The 22,887-nt window shown below is 34.6% G+C and overlaps 1 protein-coding gene and 1 long non-coding RNA gene across 24 annotated transcripts in view; both read left to right on the top strand.

The window, feature by feature from the left end:
- PICALM (phosphatidylinositol binding clathrin assembly protein) overlaps nucleotides 1-22,887 on the top strand; it is a 95,848-nt gene that overhangs the window by 66,552 nt on the left and 6,409 nt on the right. For 2 of the 23 annotated variants that reach the window (XM_084895208.1, XM_084895197.1), the window contains exons 13-20: nucleotides 766-912; nucleotides 9,801-9,908; nucleotides 11,862-11,978; nucleotides 12,079-12,109; nucleotides 12,284-12,383; nucleotides 15,434-15,457; nucleotides 16,898-16,957; nucleotides 18,443-18,547. In XM_084895208.1, coding sequence (XP_084751334.1) covers nucleotides 766-912; nucleotides 9,801-9,908; nucleotides 11,862-11,978; nucleotides 12,079-12,109; nucleotides 12,284-12,383; nucleotides 15,434-15,457; nucleotides 16,898-16,957; nucleotides 18,443-18,547 — 692 coding nt within the window. Of the gene's footprint in view, nucleotides 1-765; nucleotides 913-9,800; nucleotides 9,909-11,846; nucleotides 11,979-12,078; nucleotides 12,110-12,283; nucleotides 12,384-15,433; nucleotides 15,458-16,897; nucleotides 16,958-18,442; nucleotides 18,548-22,887 lie in introns of all 23 variants that reach the window. The other 21 variants (XM_084895186.1, XM_084895207.1, XM_084895202.1 and 18 more) reach the window with 11 other exon arrangements.
- LOC311628220 lies at nucleotides 6,667-9,363 on the top strand. The gene is made up of 3 exons (XR_014795976.1): nucleotides 6,667-6,912; nucleotides 7,151-9,212; nucleotides 9,261-9,363. It is a non-coding gene; the product is annotated as an uncharacterized lncRNA (long non-coding RNA).

Consider the following 22,887-nt stretch of genomic DNA (forward strand, 5'->3'; position numbering starts at 1 on the left):
AGAATGATTATTTTGAATCAGATATAGGTACAGGAAATGCCTGATTATAAAGCAACTTTACATATAGAACTTGATAATAGTGTATATATATATATATATATATATATATATATATATATATATACTAAAATTCTAATAGGGAAAAATACCTTTGTTATTTCTTCAGTAACAAATAACATTACCTTCCTTTAATTTTAAAGCCAAATCTTTAAAACTCTTAGCTTGGCCTCTGAAGCTCTTTACAGTCTACTGTAAATAGCCAATCTTTAGCCTCTGTTCCTAATTTTCTTAAAATACTTTGCCCCATCATTGGATCTTTTCTTCATCTTTATTTTCTTATTTCCTACCTCTGAACTTATACAAGAGTTATTAATTTTTTGAGTAAACATAGGTTTGCCACAAGTCAATACATGTCCCACCTAGAGTGAGGAACATGATGTAAGATGGATGGCCGTTTTACAGAAGCATTTTGTTTATTATTCCTTTTTAACTACCTGATGGTGGCTTCCTAATGCTGAAAAGCAGATCTATTCTTAATTTGCTACCATTAATGGACACATAAATATGTGTGTTTTTTCCCGGAGGATTCAATTTAAAATAAGTTAAAATGCAGTTCTTCCCTCTTGGTGATTAGGTGTTTTTGCATGTAAGGTTAATAAGCAGTAATATAGCCACTACTTTTCACTTTGCATCTTTTGACTAATTACAATACTAATTAATTTACTTCCTTTCTTCATTTTGTTGAAATGCACTTGGACTACACAGATCCTTTCTCTGCTACTGTAGATGCTGTTGATGATGCCATTCCAAACTTAAATCCTTTCATCACAAGTAGTGGTGATGTTTACCTTCCTATTCCTGCAGATGTACCCACTTTTACTACTAGGACACCTACTCATGAAATGTTTGTTGGTAAAGTACCATTTAACCTTTCTTTCCAATTAATGTTTATACTGCCTACTTTTTTTTTTTTTTTAAATGTATCCATTAATTATTTTTTAAAGCATTGCAATAATTATTTTAAATTTTGATATCAAATTTAAAAATAACAATAGCTATAATGTAGTGAGGTTTTTAAATTGATACTAGTATCCCTGGTTTTATTTAATTCAAGTTTTTAGGTAAGAAAAGTTCTTTTGAAGTTACACTTTCTTAAGTGTTTTGTTCTCTATTATGTTGCAATACTCAAGCTGTCTAGCATCACATGCTAAATCCTGTCTATTAGTTAAGGTAATTGGTTCTTAGGAGAGTTGTTGGAAGAGTAATATCTCTTAAACTTACATACATGTTCATGTGTGCTTATATTTTTCCTCTGTACGTGGGAGATAGGTTTATTATATTAGGAACTGTCTTAGTCTTCTACCCCCCTTCTTTTGAAAATATATATTTTTTACCTTTTATTTCTGAATTATTTTTTCTGAATCTTTTCTATTTGTGAATAGTACAATCTATGCATGCCCTTAAGTGTCTCATGTTATTGTTAGCCTTAAGGTAAATGAAAAGTGGAAACTGAAAAGCAATTGGCTAAGTGACCTTTAATTGCAGTATGAAAATCCATTAAAAGTCAAAATTTCACACCAGAATTATACAAGAAGAGTAAGTTTTTAAGTATATACAAAACCAAAAATGTTTTTGAATCCTGCTAAAACGATGCTAATCCTGCCTAAAAAGATGGTGAAACTGCTTTTATACACTTCAACAAAATAGCTTAAGGTGACACAAATTTAAATCTTCGATTAAAGCAACATGCAGAAAGTCATCTATGAACCTATACTCTGCATATTCTGTTAGATATATCTGAAAGAAAGGGAGGAAGGAAGGTGACTAGAAAGTAATAGCTGGAGAATTCAGAAAGTTCCAATGCAGGAGCTCTGGTTATATATTACTAGTCTGATAGCTACAACCCATAATTATTTATTGCAATAATTTCTTTGTGTCATTGTAATGCATTAAAAATTATATAAAAAGTAGTTGAAACTAAATTTCACATTTTGTTATTCTTTAGAAAATTTGTCAAATGGAATACCTTATTTACTTGATAATAGGGGTTACTAGAGTTATCCTTGGAGTATTTTTTTTTCTTACAAGTTTATATTTTCTCTACTCTGTATGAACAAGTATATGTTTAGTAAATATGGCTGTTTGTATCTTTTTAGTCAGTATTCTTAATTTGAGATATAAAACAAATGTCTTTGCTTTGGGGCCATATGTTATTTCCATATTTTAGGTTAGAACAGTGCATGGGCTTCAGGCTGTCACATCTATTTGCACCTTTAAGCTAGAGATCCTGGCTATTTCACATTTAAACAGAAGCAGAATAAAAAAGAAATAAAAGCCATTGTTAAAGTATTAGTTATTATTTTGGCTCCTCAAGGAAAGTCTGTACCAAGTTTAAGATCTATCAGTTGAGACAAGAGGAAGACTAGAAAGCAAAGGTGATTAGTAAAGTTGATTGCCATATATTCCAAGATTAGTAGGTACATCCTATCATATATAATAAAAGGCTAATATGCAAATTGACTGAGTGGTGGAATGACTGGTTGCTGCTCTCTAGTGGTCAGTGCACCATAAGCCAGGCTTATGGCTGGCGAGCACAGCTGGAGCCTCTCTCGCCTGTGCTGCAGCATTAAGGATGTCCAACTGCTGGCTTAGGCCTGCTCCCCATGTGGAGTAGGCCTAAGCTGTCAGTCGGACATCCCCCGAATGCTCCTGGACTGTGAGAGGGCGCAGGCTGGGTTGAGGAATGCCCTGCCCCCAAGTGCATGAATTTTGTGCAGCAGGCTTCTAGTTTAAAAATAAAAATCATAAAATTGATGAATTCAGAGTTTTCAAAGACCCCAAGAGAATATTTGGCCCAGTTCTCAACTCTCAACTCTCATTTTATGGATGGATCACCTGAGTGCCAGAAAAGTTAAATGCACCAAGATAACTCAATTTTTGGTAGCAAATCTTGAAGCAGATTTGCTCTACAGTGCTCTTTCCCTTATGGAAGTACAGATTTAAATCCTTATATGCTCTTTCTCAGAGCAAATAGTTTAAATGAAAGTTAAAGTATACTTTATTTAAAAATCTGCTAAGTTTTGTCATTAGAGAAAAAAATGTATTTTTAAAAATGAAAATGAGTACAAAAGGGGAAACTAACCATTAGGCATTAGTCTAGAACAAGGGTCAGCAAACTTATTCTTAAAAGGTAAGATTGTAGCCGGGACCGGTTTGGCTCAGTGGATAGAGCGTCGGCCTGCGGACTGAAAGGTCCCGGGTTCGATTCCGGGCAAGGGCATGTACCTTGGTTGCGGGCATTTAACTTTTCTGGCACTCAGGTGATCCATCCAGGAGGGGGTGTGCAAGAGGCAGCTGATCGATGATTCTCTCTCATCGATGTTTCTAGCTCTCTATCCCTCTCTCTCTTCCTCTCTGTGAAAAATCAATAAAATATATATATTTTAAAAAGGTAAGATTGTAGCCCTAGCCAGTTTGTGTTGTGGTTAGAGCGTTGGCCCATGGACTGAAGGGCTCAGGGTTCAATTCCGGTCAAGTGCACATACCTTGTTTGTAGGCTCCATCCCTGGTCCTGGCCAAGGCACTTGTGGGAGGCAAGTGATTGATGTTTTTCTCTGTTTCTATATCTTTCCCTCCCTTCCACTCTCTAAAAATCAATGGAAAAATATCCACAGGTGAGGTTTTTTTTTTAAAACAGTCAGATTGTAAATATTTTTGGCTGGTGAGCCAAATCATTGTCACAGCTACTCAACTATGACAGTATAGTTTAAAAGTGACCATAGAAAATACATAAACATATGAGCTTGGCTGTGTTCCAAAACTTTATTCACAAAGGTGTAGTCTGCTGATGCCTGTCCCAGAAAAGGCTGTTTAATAAGATGACTTACAACTTAAAAAGTTCTGAGAAGTAAGTTGTGTAATAAAAAATTCCAAGAGTTTTTTATTCAGAGTAAGAACATGAAGGATCACCCAAGGTGTAGCATTCCTAGAGCTGCATTGCCTAATTAGCTACTGACCACATATGTCATTTAAACTTTAATTAATTAAAAATAAATGTTAAATAAAATTAATTTTACTTTGTAAGTTGTACTAGCCACATTTTTTATTCAATGGGATGTGTGACTAGTGTCTACCATATTGTACAGGATGAAATTGTAGAACATTTCTGTTATTAGAAAGTTCTGTTGGCTAGTTCTGCTCTAGAACAGTTGCAAGCAAACTTTTTGTGTAAAGAGCCAGATAGTAAATACTTTAGTCTTTATAGAATGCATAAAAATCTCAACTGTATATTCATTTTTTTCTTTTCTTCTTTGTTGTATCTTTTTCTTTCCTGTAACTTTTTTAAATAACCTCTAAAAATGTAAAAACGATTTCCGCTCACATGGGCTTGTAAAAATAGGCCATAGCCTGTAGTTTGTCAACCCCTGCTCTGTAGGATTGAGAACTACCCAGAAAAATCAGAGGACAGCTTACGATACCCTCCAGCCCTTCTAGAGGAAGACAACGATCTGATGTGATGCTTAGGGTAGTAGGTGGCTTTTTCTTATTAAAAGAATACTGAATTATAAGTCAAGGCGAGTGGGTTGTCCCAGCTATGCCATGTCAATGAACTTGTCTAGACTTGCTTCAAAGAGGACATTAGAAGACAGGTTAATATTAGCTATAAAGCCAGTTGCTTCATATTTTTAAAATCTAAACATGCAGTGTTGGTTAATTCTTGTGAATATAATATGTATTTTGTTTATTTTTAATCACTCCATTCTACTTTTATTTATTTTACTCTGTGCTTCTCCCAAATCCCACCCCAAATCCTTGGCCCTGTCCCCACCCTCATATGCCTTGTTAGATTCCTTTTTTTTTTTTTTTTTTTTTTTTGGTATTCAAGCTTATCTTAATACTGCCCTTATGTGCCATGACCTTTCTATAGTAGCTGGTTTATTTTGAGGTAGGTAATGGTATCTCTAAAATTAATCAATTTGTATAAAAGGGATTTCTTTTTATTGTTTTTCTTAAAATGAATCTTTAAAATATTTGTAAGAAAAATACTTTTTTGCTTTCAAAGAACAAATTAATTTTTGCCAAATTTTGTTTACTTAATTAAACGCATTATTGTTTTGTGTTATCTTTCAGTTACTTTAATTTATACTCAAAACTTTAAAATTCTCAGAAAAGGTAATAACATTTTAATATTGCAAGCTTATAGAATTTATAACTCTTTGGATCAGTGTTAATGATAGAACAGTAGATAATTTTTACTTAGAATTGTTGCACTAGGTGTTAGGGAAATTTCATTGGAAAGAGCATGCTTTTCTAGCACTATGCAAAGGGCATTGAAATGGGATGCAGTTTCCAGGGAGGTGTGGCCAATTTGTATTCATTTGTGTTTTTCCAAATATATTCTAGGCCAGTGCTGAAGCAATAAAACCTCGAAACCCAGCTGATTTTTTTGTGGGCATAGGAGTTGGTTATCTTAGTTAAGTTGGCATAAAAAAAATTAGTTGGCATTGTAGAATTGAAGTTTTTGACTGGCAATAAGAATTGGACTGTTTAAAAGTATTTTAAAATGGCATATCTGAGGGCATTGGATGGAAAGAGAATATGTTTGGAATTCAGTGAATTTAGTTTTGGATTCTAGTTCTTCCTAACCTGTGTGACTTTAAGCAAGGATTTAACCTTTCTAAACTTAAGAAAATTGGGATATGTCTTGTAGTATTGCTGTGGGGTTTACATATATGACTGTGTTACATCCAACACTATCCCTGGACATAGAATTATTATTAAAACTATTAAAATCCATCTTATGTATGTAGATCATTTCGTATTTGGAATGTACTTTTTACCTACATCAGGTACAATTGTGAGCACTGGTTATTTTTGCATTGCTTTTAGATTATAAAATTGCCAAGAGTTTTCATTCTTTTGGCAGGCAGTTGCTGTGAAAAGCTCAAGAAGTTAATAAAACTTGAATAGTCCTGTTGAACAGAGATATTTAATTACTATAGCTAAATAATAATTTATTTTTCTAACTACTGATTTATATAAGATGAGATACTTAGGATAAACTGAAAACCCCTACTAGATTCTAGAATCAAACAAATTGGGATTCAAATCTTGGTTCCACCACTTACAAAAATCTTTGATTTTGGGTAAGTTATAAAATCTCTTAGTTTCCTAATCTGTAAAATGAGGATGATAATAATAACTATCATAGGGTTATTATGAGGTTTAAGTAATAAATACCCTGTTTATGTGGTATTAATAAAATAGCAGTTACTTTCACAAAAAAATATGAGGCCTCATTTATTACAGAACTACCACCAAAATTCATTAACAACCCAGCCAATTTTTCTTAAAGGTGTAAAGAATTTTTTTCTGTTCCCAAAGATTGTTCACCTTGTTCCTTTTAGTTAATATATTATTACCCTTCTAAGATTTGCCCGCAGGGCAGTGATTTCTAAATGTACATCTACAAAGTGGTGATGGGTAGTGACACTTTTTCACAAGGCCTTATGAAATAAGAGAAGCCAGTTCAATGTAGTGATTATTCCATAAAATTTATCTTAACTCAAAGAGTCTTAGTTCATCTTTTATTCTTTTGAACCTAAAATTTCCTATTGAAATGGTAATATAAATTTTGTACCTTTGGCTGAAACCAGTTTGGCTCAGTGGATAGAGCATCGGCCTGCAGACTGAAAGGTCCCTGGTTCGATTCCGGTCAAGGGCATGTACCTTGGTTGCGGGCACATCCCCAGTAGGGGGTATGTAAGAGGCAGCTGATCGATCATTCTCTCTCATCGATATTTCTAATTCTCTATCCCTCTCTCTTCCTCTCTGTAAAAAAATCAATAAAATATATAGTATTTTTTTTAAAAAAATTGTACCTTTGTTTTAAGTTGCTTTTAAAAATTAAAGGTTGACGCCGAAACCGGTTTGGCTCAGTGGATAGAGCATCGGACTGCGGACTGAAAGGTCCTGGGTTCGATTCCGGTCAAGGGCATGTACCTTGGTTGCGGGCACATCCCAAGTAGGGGGTGTGCAAGAGGCAGCTGATCGATGATTCTCTCTCATCCATGTTTCTAACTCTCTATCCCTCTCTCTTCCTCTCTGTAAAAAATCAATAAAATATATCTTAAAAAAAAAAAAATTAAAGGTTGACAATCCTTGACAGTCTCCCAAAAAGTGACCCACAATGGACAAAAGGCCATTAAGTTCATAATGGGCATTGAAATAACACAGAACTCTTTACCTTGAAGGTATGTATGTGTATTACCAGCCTTTATAAATTACTTAAAATGCTATTTTTAAATTAGGCTGGTGCTTCCCTGATAGTGTGAATCAGCTAGTATAACTTATTAAAAATTTCATTTTTACCTGTTTTTTATGTATATATATATATAGAGAGAGAGGTACTAGATATGGGTTACTTTATATACTTCCAAACTTTTTATGCTTTTTGGTAATAATAATGTAATTTCACAGATTGGCCCCCCTAGGAACCTCAGAAAGTGCTCCTCTCTTTACAGAAAGTAATAAAATTGTTTTTGTATTTCTATAAAAGATAAGCTTATCTCTGATATTGTCCAATTCCAGAAAGTGGGAGAAAATAGAAATTTGATATTCTTACTGCCTAGTTATAAATTATTGTTCCGTGTATTTTTTAATGCTTAGTGACATCATAGCCAAGATGTTTCCAGAATGATTTCAAGAACAATATGTATACTTCTTACACTGTAATGATAACGTTGACATATAATTAAGCATGATAGATTTTTGTCTTTCTTGAGTAGATACATTGATTTTTTTTTAAGATATTTTTATTAATTTCAGAGAGAAAGGGAGATGGAGAGAGAGAGATAGAAATACCAATCAAAAGAGAGAATGAATCTTTGATCGCTGCCTCCCGCATGCTCCCTACTAGAGATTGAGCCTGCAACCCGGGCATGTGCCCTGACCAAAACATTGATGTGAGAGAGATACCTCAGTTGCTTGCCTCTCTGCATGGGCCAAGCCTGCAACCAAGGTATGTGCCCTTGACCGGAATCTAACCCAGGACCCTTTAGTCCTCGGGCTGACTCTATCCACTGAGCAAAACTGGCTAGAGCCCATGGTATAATAATTCTTAAACAGCTTGTACCTCACAATGCTGTTAAATTGGTAAGTCTGTTTAATTTTAGGAATGTTTTCACAAATGTCAGATTTATATATTGAATTACTATGTATTTTAATAATATTTGTGCTGTCATTGTGTGACCATTGTCTTTGAGTTAACAGTATTTTAAGGGTTAAGTACTTAGGAAATAAGATCAAATTTGAATATTCTTTAAAAATTTGTGCCATACAGAACATTTATCCTGTGATCTAAAAAATGCTACTTTTAAAGTAGTAGTATTGTGTACTTGATTGTGTGAGTCACAGTTAATAAGTCATTGTTTCTGGTCTCTACCTTTGAGGACCTTTCTGGACTTCCTACCAAATCTTGTCCTACTTCGAACTTTTAAAAATTTTAAGACTAGTATTTTAGGTACAACATCATATTATAATTCTTTATATCTTGGTGCAGTTCACATTAAGAATTCAAAGTGAGATTCTGACAGATTGGAAGTCCTTAAGCAGAAAACTGAAAGAGAGCCTATGTTTAGGATTCAAGTTTAATTTCTCCCTAATGATATAGTTGTTAATCTTCTAATATCAGATTTTCTTCTTTTTGTTTTGTTTTGTGTTTGTTTGTTTTTTACATTCTGGGTTATAGAATTTAGAAATGGAAGATAATGCAAGGAGCCATTTATTACAACAAACTGAAAGAATTCCTTCTTTGTGATCTTTGCTAGACCAATCTCCATGTGGATATATACTCAGTGATTTCAAAGCTCCCCAAGTCATGTGATAACCCTAATCATTTTTAGATGATTTTAATTCTTTTCAGACCCTAGAAATTCAGAACTTTATCTCACAAAAATACAACCTCACACAATTGAAAACTTTACATTAGTTACCTCGGTGTAGTCTGGTTTCAGAGGCTTAAGCTGGATGTTGACTTAATAACACTAGAATCAGTGTAAAACAAGAAAGATTTCCTATTTATGTTGTGGTATTTTAGACCATTTAGGTAAATTATCAAGTTTGATTGTATATATTGTCAACCTCACTGTTGGAAGTAATAAGTTGAAGTTAGAGAGTGGTGGGAATTGAGGATGATCTCTTTGGGGTTTTTTGTATGTTTTTCTGAGGGGGAGAGCATGTTGTCACGAGGGGGACATAAGGATTAGTGGGCTGTAACTTTCAGAATCCTGTCACTGTCATGGAAGGAAGAAAAGGAGGGAGAGAGAGAGGAAGGGGAGAAATATAGAAGATGAATTGGTAGAGGAAAAACGACTCTTGAGGATACTAAGTGCATTCATCTATTTTTAAAGCAACATACTACTTATTTTATTCCCAAATAAACCCTTACACTGTGTTTTAGATGTGTTAATTTTTTTTAACTATTATCAACATTAAGGTAAAAAATAAGCAAGATTTCCTCCCCCCCCCCCCCCCCCCCCCCTATAATGAAACATATTGGTAGTTCAACTTCAGTTGCTCTTATCTTAGTTTTCTTTGTCAGTAGGATGATTTTGTTATGGGAAATGTAATCACTACAAAAAAAGATGAGGTAATGTAGTAGGAAACATTCTTCTTGCAGGGTTGGCTTTGTTTTTGTCGTGGGAAATTACTCCTTTTTTCATTTTATTGTTATTACTATTAAAGAGTTATAAGTGTAGACTTATTAAAGAATTGAGCATTTTGTATTTTGTTTTTCTTAGGATTCACTTCTTCTCCAGTTGCACAGCCACATCCTTCAGCTGGCCTTAATGTTGACTTTGAATCTGTGTTTGGAAATAAATCTACTAACATTATTGTAGATTCTGGGGGTAAGAAAAAATTATTTTATTAACATTACTATAATGCTCTAATTTAGATTCTGTGTAAGGACAGAAAATGCTCCTTTTAACATGTGTAAATAGATTAAATTGCAGTAGCCGAAAAAGTTCCTCCTCCTCCAGCCACTAGATGAGAGCTTTACAGGATTATTAACTGTTACTCTTTCTTAGTGGCAATTTTGTTTCTCCTAGAGCTAAATAAGAGATTTGGGAAATGGGGAAGAGATTTTGCTCAGATTATACTGCTGAGATGATAGTGGCTATATATAGATTACTCATAGTTTTTGCCTTTACTGAAAGGAAATTGGCTTTTTTGAAAACAAGGAAAATGTAACTTGGGGTACTTATTGAGATAGTCTGTGTATAAATAGCTAGAATATATTAAATATCAGGATTGTGGGTGGAGGGGCATTGTATTGTTTTGAGGATGAGCCTTTACTATAAATCTGTAGAGCCAGGTTTCTACTTAATTGTTTCCATTTAATATCTTGTTAATTGGAAGTTTATAAAGATTAAGAGGTCTTATAAACATTTCTATTATGGGATAGCCTTTGATTTGGGTTAGTAGTTAAATTCAAGCTATTTAAAGAAATATATTGACATGGTCTTAATTTAATAATATACAATTATAAGTCATCCAAAAAGAAAGAAGCAAGTAGATGTAGAATTTATTTTTTCCCATAACACTAGTAGGGTTATAATTATATTTGTTGATGCATTTGACATTTTCCTTTTGAGTTTATCTTGCTGGGGAAGGGGATTAAAAAAAGAGATCAATTGTTTATATTTTATAAACCACCATCTTTTAATTGAATTTATTGGGGTAACATTGGTTAATAAAATTATATAGGTTTCAGGTATATAATTCTGTAATATATCATGTATATATTTTATTATGTGTTCACTATCCCAAATCAAGTCTCTTTCAATCACTATTTATCCCCCCTATGTAGTAGTAAGGCACCATTTCAAAAATATATATTATTTTATTTTAGAGAGAAAGGGAGAGAAAAAGAGAGATAAAAACATCATTGATGAGAGAGAATCATTGATTGGCTGCCTCCTACACACGCCCTATTGGGGATTGAGCCCTTGTGCCCTTGACTGGAATTGAACCCAGGACCCTTGAGTTCACAGGCCAACACTCTATCTACTAAGCCAAACCAGCTAGGGCTAAAGTGCCATTTTTAATGACTTTTTATTTTCAGATTGTCTGGTATTCCTAGATTGAGCTGTTTACTAGTAGTCCTTTAGGGGTTGCTTTATTGGATTATTTTTACCTTTTACCCTTCAATAAAGAACCATAAGGGATTTTATTTTTATTTCTAAACAATGTCTTAGTTTACTAGATCATTTTATAAAGTTGAAGTATACTATAGCAATTTCTCAGATATAATTTAGGTTAGCTGGTTTTAGAAAGACCAAAAATGATTCATTTTGACTAGCTTCTAATGTACTATTTTACATACACCTTATATTCTCCATTTGAAGAGTATAAAACGGTCTGTAAAATATTATTTCTTAAACCTTTCTCAAAGGTTCCAGAGATTTTTTTTTTTTTTAAATCTGTATTGCTTTAGATATAAGTGAGTCTTAAGAAAATGTTGGGTAAAGGAAATAATTATATTTCATTCCTTTCTCTTTTACAACTTTGGAATAAGTTTACTTGAGTGCTTTCTTCATCCCCTTTAACCTTGATGTAGTATTGTCCTGAAATAAGACATTATTTCTGTCAAAGGAAATATAGCCTTTTCAATCAGTTCATTTAAATGGTGAATTTCTTCTTTTTCCATTAAAGAGTATATTTAGTACTCATTTTTTGGAGGACTTCCCTGGTAAACAAACAATAAGAAAAGGCAGAGACCTCCTTTAGAAAGCTGTAGCACCAGAAAGTTCCTTACAAGGCCTATTTCGTCTGTTAACTTTAAGGCTTTGATGAAATAGGTGGACTTCTCAAACCAACAGTGGCCTCGCAGAACCAGAGTCTTCCTGTTTCCAAACTTCCACCTAACAAGCTGGTATCTGATGACTTGGATTCATCCTTAGCCAATCTTGTGGGCAGTAAGTATTCTTTGGTTTCTCTAACCTTCTTTAAAATAAGGTGTTTTATTTATTTCTTTTAAAAGTAGTTTTTAACTGATTTCTTTTTCCCCTGTCCTAGATCTCGGCATTGGAAATGGAACCACTAAGAAGTGAGTTTCTGTTTGTGTTCTTTCCATGTGCCGCTTAGAGGTGGATTTGGCTTTCATCTTGAAAGTGTGTGTAGAGATGTCATTTGCATTTTAAATGCTCTGTTCAATCTAAATAGATTGAAAAGAAACTTCATGAGAACAGAATTTAATATTCTCATTTGTCTTTATTTAAAGTGATGTAAATTGGAGTCAGCCAGGTGAAAAGAAGTTAACTGGAGGATCTAACTGGCAACCAAAAGTTGCACCAACAACTGCTTGGAATGCTGCAACAGTGGTAAGTGAAAAGAGCTTATGGTATACTAACACAAATAATTTAGGTAAATGTGTAACATAAGAATGTTTTTAAAATGATGGACATAAATGGGAAGATTGTTAATATTGCATTTTAGAAATATAAGTAATTTGTATTTAAGGATGCTTAGTTGACTATATTTGCAGCTACATTTAAAAAAATTTTTTAATGTATTTTTTATTGATTTCAGAGAGGAAGGGAGAGGGAGAGAGAGATAGAAACATCAATGATGAGAGAATCATTAATTGGCTGCTTCCTGCATACCCCAAATTGGGGATCGAGCCTGCAACCTGGGCATGTGCCCTGACAGGAATTGAACTGTGGCCTCCTGGTTCATGGGTCGACACTTAACTATTGAGTCATACTGGCGCAGGTACATTTTAATAGCGAACATTTATTTAAAGGTTACTTGTGTCAGACATATTCTAATAAATAATATGTGGTTTTATTTTCTGTAATCCTCAAATTACTAAACTTAAATGGTAGCAACTATTATTGTCCCCATTTTACAAATGAGGAAATGGAGACACAAAGTTAAGTACTTAAATCTAGGATCACAGAATTCTTAAGTGATTAGATGGGATTTTAGAATCCAGATAGCCTAATCCCAAAGCATATGCCCTCAATCACTACCCTCTACCACTGGTTTCAAATTTACTATTCATTTATGTAGAACATAAAATTTTTCTTTTTTTCTGATCTCACCATTGGCAAAGAAACTATATTTGCTTGGCTTTTACTAATATTATCATATGATGCATACAGTTGCTTCTCTTAATTTGCTGCACTTATGTTCTTGAAGTCACCCAAACAGTGAACTTTTGCTAGGTTCACACACACATACATATTTGCCCAACAATGGTTCAGTGTTTACTAATTCAGTGTTAGGGTGACTTTAAGAACACATATACAGCAAATCAACTATTGCCAGTAGAGAATCAACTGTGTGTGAGTATAATCATGAGCCCACACATCTTACCTAGATTGCCATAAATCCTAAAAAAGTTGTTCTGGTAGATTTTATATATTTCATTTTACAAAAGATAAAATGAGGTTTAGAAATACTAATTGGCTTGTCAGAGGCAACCCCAATAACAGGTGCCAGAGTTGAAATTCTAGTTCTATTCACTGGCCCCAAAGCCAGAGCTTCTTGTTTCTCACTACTACATTGTTCCCTTCCTTCCCCATCCTCTCGTCATCTTCCTATTCGAGCTGAAATCTGGCAGAGTCTCGCTTGTTCAACTTCAGCTGGGAACGAATGCCCAGGGAGACAATTTGTTCACCACTCTACACATGTCCATAAATGACCTCAAAAGCATTTACAAGCATTGATTTTCAGATTACAAATAATTTCTATCGAGTAGGTAAATTTGCAAGTCCAAAATCCATGAGTAATGAAAATTAATTGTATATGTTAATTAATTATTTAGCATTTAGTTATGAAGAAGTTCTGTTACTGTTTTTAATTACTCTTAAATTGTAGATATTCCAGATTAGCTTTGGGGGTGGACTCCTATCCTTGGTCAACTGCTTTTTTACTATCCCAATAAGTCTTTCCGGGTCAGAGAAAACCAATTTCTTTTTGTGGAAAATTTTGAAACATGCTTTTTTTGTAACAGTGTACTAATAGCAACGTTTTGACAGCACAAGCTACAAATTGAATTAGCCTTCCTGTTGTTATTATTAGAGACTTCTCCTTATCCTTGTTATAGCCACTTGTTATTAAATCTCTTTAAGGACATTGCCCTGTTTTCCTTATGTTAGTCATAAAATAGTGTGCTGATAAAATTTTCTGGGGTATTATCTAAAGAATTCTGTTATCTTCAGTCTTCATAAATAGATAATAATAACGATTTAGTCACCTTTTTAAGACAGTAGTAACTTTTCACTGATAGTTGTCACTACCATCACTAAAAATAAAACCTTATATTTAAATAGTTTAGGTTTTACATACACACATGCACTATCTTGAGTCTATAAAAAGTACACTCATGGGGGTGTTTGAGTAGGTATCATCCCAGTTGTAAGGATGAAGTTATGTGATTTTTTTTTCAAGTGCAAAGCAACTAGAAAAGAGATTTAAACTGAAATCCATCTCTCTGAATCCAGTGTTTTCCCCACTGTAACACACCTTAGTGACTAGGGAATGGTAGGAGGTTAGGCTAGTGGATTTTATAGCCTCAGGTGTGAATTATACATTGATAATATATGAGGAGTTATGCTGATATGAAGATACAATGGATATTTTATTTTACATTGAATTAGTATTAATCCATATGAAATATTAGGAGTTTGTAGATAGCACTTCACCTAAGATTGACTATTGGAATATAATAGAGATCTAGCGATCTAGAATTTGTGTGTAAGTTGATAAAAGCAATATCTACGGTGCTGTGTCATATATGGTGATGTGTATCATCTTTTAAGATTTTGTTAAAATATTTGTGTGTATGTTTTTTGTAGAATTTCTTTTTAATGACTAACATTTAGGGCTGATGGTGTGATTACTACTTAGGTAAACTGATGCTTATTACATTTCTAATCTTTTTATTAATCCTTAAACACTGTCAAGGTTTTACAATTTTTAAAAAAATTAAAACAATATTTGTAATATATAATATTGTTATACTATATAACAATGTTATACTATACATCTTTTAGTTATGCTTTTTTTTCCCCTCTAGATGTTATATAATGCATCCTTGTTGTTATTAGACACTCTACCTTGTTAGTGGATGCATTGAATTTTGTAGTATTGACATTACTGATAGGTTTTATGTTTTAATGACACTTGTAATCAGTAAACTATTATGTATGCAAGGGGATAATGCCAAAGACTAAGTTTCTCTTGTCAACCTTGATAGTGTTTTAGTATAGATGTCTTCCATTAGATACTGGAAATAAAGGGGATTCTAGGTAGTTAGTGAATGTACATGTGAACTAAAATGCTCTCTGTGTATTTTCTGTTGTGTAAGTACTTGTTCTAATCCAGTGTTATTGCATTATGTAATTGTTCTCCCTGGGAAAAACAGAATGGCATGCATTTTCCACAATACGTAAGTGACCAAAAACTAGCCTTTTTGCAATAAATTGGCATGCTATTAACCACTGCTGTAGCAGAATCTCATAACCTTTCAGCTATTACTTGTTTTCACATTCAGATTTTCAGTGTGCCAAAAATTCTTCCTAGCATCTACTGATTTCATGGGTGTATTGCAGAATTGATTCTGATGATGGCATGGGAAATACAAATTTTTTTTCTTGCTTAATATTCTGCCATTTGCTGCCAGATGGCTGGGTGTCTGTGTGTGTGTATCTGTGCTGCCACTATGCACTTGATGACTTCTGAATGAAGGGAAATGTTGTTGATTGTGGTAATGTTGAAAATAACAATTGCATGAAATCTTACAGGCTTCTGCTGTACTTGGCAGTTTGTCTTCTGCTCTTGCAGCTCTTGGTTTTTAAGTAGAGAGAGACCAATAAGTTCTATATCCTCACCCAAATACTAAACTTCTAACTATTCACTTTAGTTATGCTTCATTTACCTATTCTTTGCATATGTTTCTATGTTCAAATTGCCATATATTTCTAGTTTGTTTTTTTTTAATGTTTTAGCAGTGTTATTGGTCTTTCACCTGTATTCAGTTTTAGTTATCATTCTAAGATAACACACACAGAGAATGTTGTTAAGACAGCAAATATATCTAAACTGATTTGTGCTAAGAGTATATATTTACAGAGTATGAGTTAAAGTAGGAGGAAGAGGAGGGGAACTTAAACATCTTAGTGGTGTGTGGTTCTGTGAAGCATTAAAGCATAAACAGATTTAAAATTCATTCTCAACTTTGCTGCTTTGCAGAAGATAAATAATTTATGAAATCAATAAGGAATGATAGTGTACATACTTTGTGTAAGAAGTGTAAGAACTGTGTGCTTTATAGAAATAGTTATACCCAGTAGTGGCTTGAACTCTTTGGCGTTCCTTGAAAAAAGTGAATGAGGTCCGTAGAAATTAATTTTTTAAAAGACCAAATTGTTAATTGATTTGGGACCTTTAGTTGTTTTCTTTGCTTAAAAACTGAAGAGCCTAGGAAAACATTCAGAATTTATTACTTTTTCTGGATAAACATTTTTTTGTGATAGTAATAGACTTTAAAGTTAAGTATTATGAAGATTTTTTAAAATCTGAAGATTTTTTAAGCTGAAAAAGCCCATTGAAATCTTAGATCATTGTTTAAGTATCTAAGTTTAAATAGTATTTTTTTTTTCTTTCTAATCATTCTGCTTTCTGCTTATTGCAAGGCAACATTTTTCATTGAGCATTGACAATTTTTATTTATTATAGTTGACAAATTGACAGTTATTAATGATCACATGTGTCACATTTAATCACAGCTGTCTTGGCAATTCTTTTAGTGGAACTACAGCTATTCCTTGAACTCAATTGACATATAGGAGTTATACTTTTTTGTTTATTTTTTCTTTTACTATTTCAGGCACCCCCTGTAATGGCCTATCCTGCTACTACACCCACAGGCATGATAGGATATGGAATTGTAAGTATCCTATGTAATAAAAGTCTAATATGCTAAGTGTCCGGTCTATGGTCATCTGTTCAACCAATCAAAGTGTGATATACAAAGGCCGCTCAACCACTCGCTATGACATGCACTGACCACCAGGGAGCAGGCAGTTGACTGGTTGACCGGTCACTATGATGCGCACTGACCACCAGGGTGCAGACACTCAATGCAGGAGCTTCCCCCTGGTGGTCAGTGAACTCCCACAGGGAGAGTGCTGCTCAGCCAGAAGCTGGGTTCAAGGCTAGTGAGCACATCAGCAGTGGCAGGAGTCTCTCCTGCCTCCATGGCAACATTAAGAATGTGCGACTGCTGGCTTAGGCGTGTTCCCTCTAGGGAGCAGTCCTAAGCCAGCAGTCGGACACCCCCCGAGGACTCCCAGACTGTGAGAGGGTGCAGGCTGGGCTGAGGGACACCCGTTCTCTCTCCCCACTCAGTGCATGAATTTCATGCATTGGGCCTCTAATGTCTATATATATATTTTTTTATTTCAGAGAGGAAGGGAGAGAGAGAAGCATCAGTGATGAGAGAATCATTGATCAGCTACCTCTTGCACACCCCACACTAAGGATCGAGCCCTCAAACCAGGCATGTTCCCTGACCAGGAATCTAACTGTGACCTCCTAGTTCATAGGGCAACACTCAACCATTGAGCTATCGTGGCTGGGCTGGAGTGGTGTTTTGTTTAGTTTTGTTTTGGTTTTGGAGTGATAATTTTTAAAGCAATAGATGGTCAGTTGAGATTCTATTTTCAGTTAGTCAATAATGAACTAAACTCTGTGTATTAATTAAGCTTCTTGATTCTTCTTTCTTAAAATGTCTCAAATAAAATTTAAGAAACCACAGAGAGTAACTCTTCAAAGAATCAGCTGTGCATGATGCATAAGAATTTGATTTGATATACAAAGGCAGTTACTTTGAACTGTCTTAGTCACTTTACAGTTTTAAGTTTCTCTATATCTAAAGCTGGAACATTTGAAAATTTTTTTATTTAAGTTATTTTGTCTGGTGTACTGTCATAAGGTTTAAATTTTACAACTCATTGTATAGAAAAACCTAAGCTTTTATACAGGCTTTAAAAATGGCCACATTAAAGACTTTCCATACCAAACTAAATCATCCTAAAAATGTTTAGCTGTCAGTCTTATTTGCATTTACAGAAATTTTTCCTTTGAGTTAAAGCAAAAGTAGTAGTTTTCCTTTGAGTTAAAGCAAAAGTAGTAGTTACCTTTCTTGTTTACTTATCCTATATAATAAAGAACTAATATGCTAATTAGACTGGGCAGCTGAATGACCAGTGGGTGGAGATGCAGAGCCACAAGGCAGCTGGGCCCACAAGGGCCGAGGCAGCTGGGGTTGGGGAGGCCTAGTCTTCCAGGAATTTCGTACATTGGGCCTCTAGTTTTATAATAAGGGAGATGTGAGCCGCATTCTTTAACTTGTTATTTTTCTACTTTTCAGCCTCCTCAAATGGGAAGTGTACCTGTAATGACACAACCAACCTTAATATACAACCAGCCTGTCATGAGACCACCAAATCCCTTTGGCCCTGTATCAGGAGCACAGGTATTAATTAATGTGCTACATGTAACTGTTTTGATGTGCTTGGTGTGGAAGGAACACAGTGCTAAAAATATTCTTTCATACAACTTGAGAAACAAGTTATTGCTTTATATCTTTCTCATCCAAGAGCTTTTAGATTATTGATTATTTGGAAGGAAAGGATAAGCATTATAAATATTAAAGATGGAAAATTCTTGATAAGTTACTGTTGATGCACCTAGAGGGCAGTTTTTCTGAGGGTAAGGAACCTACTTTTGTTCATGATTCTGGCATGATCTCCTTCGTGAACCCTGAAAACTTTGACCTCAGAGCTCCACTGCCTTGGCATTTGGATGCCAGTGCAGTTGGTAATGGACTTGCTATTCTTTATTCACTGGGTGCACATAGTTTTACACTTGCTAGTGTATATAGTGTTACAGTGCCAGAATTAGTTGGTATTGATCCAGTCTGAATCTAGTCTCATGTATTTCATAGTCTAGTGAAGCATTAGGAGAACCTTTCATTTTCAGCCTTTTTAAATTTTATTGATTTTAGAAAGAGGAAGGGAGAGAGAGAGATGGAAGCATCAATGAGAGAGAAACATTGATGAACTCTCTCCTGCATAAACCCCCATTGGGGATCCAGCCCACAAACTGGGCATATGCCCTGACTAGGAATTGAACCTCAACAACCAAGCCTCACCGGCAGGCACTTTTTTCAGACTTTTTGAGTATTGAACTCATTTTAATAAATTGGCATCTCGAGGATTACCAGTAACGGAGTAGATTTTTGAATTTTGTTCTTATTAAGAGATAAAATCCATATGTTTTTCCAGATGCCTTTTCTTTTATGTTACAGTGACCTTTTCTTCCTGTTCCTTAATCAGTTAAGTACTTTACACCTGGAAGTCACGGTTATTGATGCAGTAATTACTTTTTTATAACTCAGTTAATTTTTATGCATGTTTAAAAAGTCATCTGAATTTAGCTTTAAAGATCATTGTGGGGGGTTTTTTATTCATTTTAATCCTCACCTGAAGATATTTTTTTCATTGATTTTTAGAGAGTGGAAGAGAGGGAAAGACAGAGAAATATTGGTGTGAGAGAAACACATTGATTGGTTACCTCCTACACAAACCCTGTCCAGGGCCTGGGCTGGGGAGGAGCCTACAACTGAGGTACAAGCCTTCGACCAGAATCAAACCCAGTCCGCAGGCCGACACTCTAGCCTAGGGGTGTCGAACTCAATCAGAGAAGGGGCCAAAATCTAAAATCCAGCCTAAATCGCGGGCCGAATGGTTTACTGAACAGTCATAAACTGACAATGTCATAAACTGACAGTAGAGTGCAGTGATGACAGCACGGTGCGGGCCACATTGCAAGGCCTGGCAGGCTGGATTTGGCCCGCAGGCCTTGTGTTTGACACATGTGCCTAGCCACTGAGCCAAACCAGTTAGGGCTTTATGCATCTTTTAAATAAAGTGGGTTATGGGTATGTATAGATTTTTTTTCTATTCTGTTTTCTTTAGCAATACTTTTTTTGTTGTTAATCATCACCTGAGGATATTTTTTTCCCATTGATTTTTAGAGTAGAAGAGAGTTGAGGGGGGGAAGAAAGGGAAGGGGGGAGGGGAGGAACATTGATGTGAGTGGGGCCGGGATTGCATCTGCAACCCAGTTACTTGCCCAGAAATCGAATCAGCGATCCTTCAGAATGGGAACCAATGCTGTATGCACTGCACACACTGGCTAGGGCTTTCCAGCAGTACTTTTAATGCTGGCATAATTTGCTAAAGAAACAAACTAGATTTTGATAATCTTTTAAGATGTTGATTTTCCTAAGTATTTATGTAGATGTTTTCTTGAGATTATGTTTTTCTCATGTTCTTTACTTTTTTTGTTCTTTTATCTTCAGGTATATATCATTTATTTTAAAGAATTAACTTGTTTTTTGGTGTGTGTGTTGTTGTTTTTTTGTGTTTCAGTGAGTTAATGTGGATCTTATCATTGTCAGAGACTAAGTGATAAGAACTTAAATGAATTTAAGGGGGGAAAAACACACTGTAGTCAAGCTATAAATTTACCAGAAATTACTGGCTACAGAAGTTTTTTTCTGATTGTGTGGCTTAACTCTGCATTCAGTCTGAGTTTTGTCTTGCAAGCTCCTGTCTCAGAAACGGAATAATTACCTTATTCTCAAAAAATCTTTAAGATAGATGGACCTAGTATCAACATCTTGTTTTATAGATATAAAAAGCTGAAACTTGGAAAGATTCTTTAACTGAATGACTAGTGAAATTCAACTTATCCCCAGGAATCCCTGATCCTTGTCCAATGCTCATTGGTGCTATACTGTCTTATCAATATAGTACTGAGCTTATTGCTATATATGGCCTCTTCGGAGCACTGTCTTCCTTTTGTCAGAACCACTCTGCAGATTCCTTGGGTTTCCTTCTGGATTATAAACTGCAGTAAGACTGTAACTACTGTAATTGTCAAGAACATTCTCTTCCCTAACCTGTTTGCTCAGTGGATAGAGCATTGGCCTGTGGTCTGAAAGGTCCCAGGTTCGATTCCAGTCGAGGGCCTGTACCTTGGTTGCAGGCATATTCCCATTAAGAGAGGTGTGCAGGAGGCAGCTGATCAATGTTACTCTCTCATCGATGTTCCTAACTCTCTATTCCTTTCTGTAAAAAAAAATCAGTTGAATATGGTTTTTTAAAAAAAAGAACATTCTCTTCAATTTTGGATAATACATAAATCTTGAAACATTTACATTAGTTTTGCTAATTTTCTTTTTAATATGATTTAAAAAAGAAATCGTCATAAAACTCTACCTTTAAAAAAATAGCTGACCCTCTAGCATCTGCCTTACCCCAAGTTTTTATATCATTTTGCCTCTAAAATCTACAAACTTACTGAAACACCAAAAGAAGTGCAAGAATTTCCATGTGCATGAAAAGAAACCATGACAGAAATGCCTTTCCTAATTACTTTGTGCCAGAGTAGAAGAGAATGAGAACATTAGTCATTTTTTAGTTGAGAAGTCAAATTTGAAGTGAGTACTTAATGCTAAATATTATTGATTGAAAGAGCACATGAAGGAATCAAATTGATAATTAGAAAAAGAGAAATCTGGTACCAGTGAAGTGGTTCAAAAAGGCTTTCCTCTCCTCACAGTAGTCATTTGAATCAGTTGAAAGTTAGAATCTTGAACCTTTTCATGTTATTTTGGATTCTTTTACTCCCTTTGTTCTCCATGTATTTTATCAGATAGTTCCACTAATTGTTTCTCTGCTGTCATTAGATCACCCTTGTTCTGGTCTCCAGTTTTCACCTGGATTTGAACCTCTCTCTCCTGTGTTTATTTTCCAAGTCTCCCTGTGTTCCTTGCCTTTCTAATTTAATCAATTACCTAGATACTTGAATAACCTTATAGGTATTTGTAGCATCTTACTTCTACATTCAAAAATCTAAGGAAGTGAATCTAAATATAACTGAACATATGAGACTTCCCCTGTTTTCCTTATGTTTTAAAACTACCTCACAAAGTCTCTTGTGAGAATAATAATGAGTAAACAGAATATTCAGGGTCTTCAGTCCCCATGCCTTTACAATTCTTGATAAGTATCCTGTATTCTGCTGCTACTTGTCTTTTCCAAAAGTCCTTCATCTGTCATAAAAATAGATTTACTCTTTACTCATTCTCTGCTCATCTCTTGTTTATTTCTAGACTTTCTGAGGTCTGGAGTTCTTTTCCTTATTTTGCATTATTTTTCTTTATAGAACTTATCACTGCCTGATATCTGTCTGTCTGTCTGCACATCCATCCATCCATCCACCCATCCAATCTATCAAGAGATCCTGATACTAGATTGTAAGCCTTTTAGAGGCAGGCTTCTAGATGGCTTGTTCTGTGTCCCTGGTTCCTAAATAGTACCCAGGTTTTGAATATTATTTGTCAAACAAGTAGATCTGATTGAAAAACAACCTTTGCATCATATAACTTACTATTTTCATTCACTTATAACCATTGAAAATATAGCAGTGTTCAAAATTGCTTTAACTTATTTGGCTAATAGCTACTATAAGCTAAAATGTTATATGACTATCACCTGAGGAATAAAGATACCTTTAATTTCATGATTAAATATTTTTAATTTTAAAATTAAACTGTCTTTAGAGTAGGTGAGGTTTTCTCATACATAAGTTATTAATGATTTTTAGCCAGTTCCTTGGATTAATTTTGTCCATTCAGTGCTAGCTAGAACCAACATAATTTTTTCTTAATGAATTACTTTTTAGTTTTTCTCATTTTGCTCCATTTTTGCAATTAGATTCAAAATTCTTTGAGGCAGAGGACAT

Source organism: Pipistrellus hanaki (genome assembly GCF_964339955.1).
Source record: "Pipistrellus hanaki genome assembly, chromosome: 9".
In the NCBI taxonomy this organism is placed as follows: domain Eukaryota; kingdom Metazoa; phylum Chordata; class Mammalia; order Chiroptera; family Vespertilionidae; genus Pipistrellus; species Pipistrellus hanaki.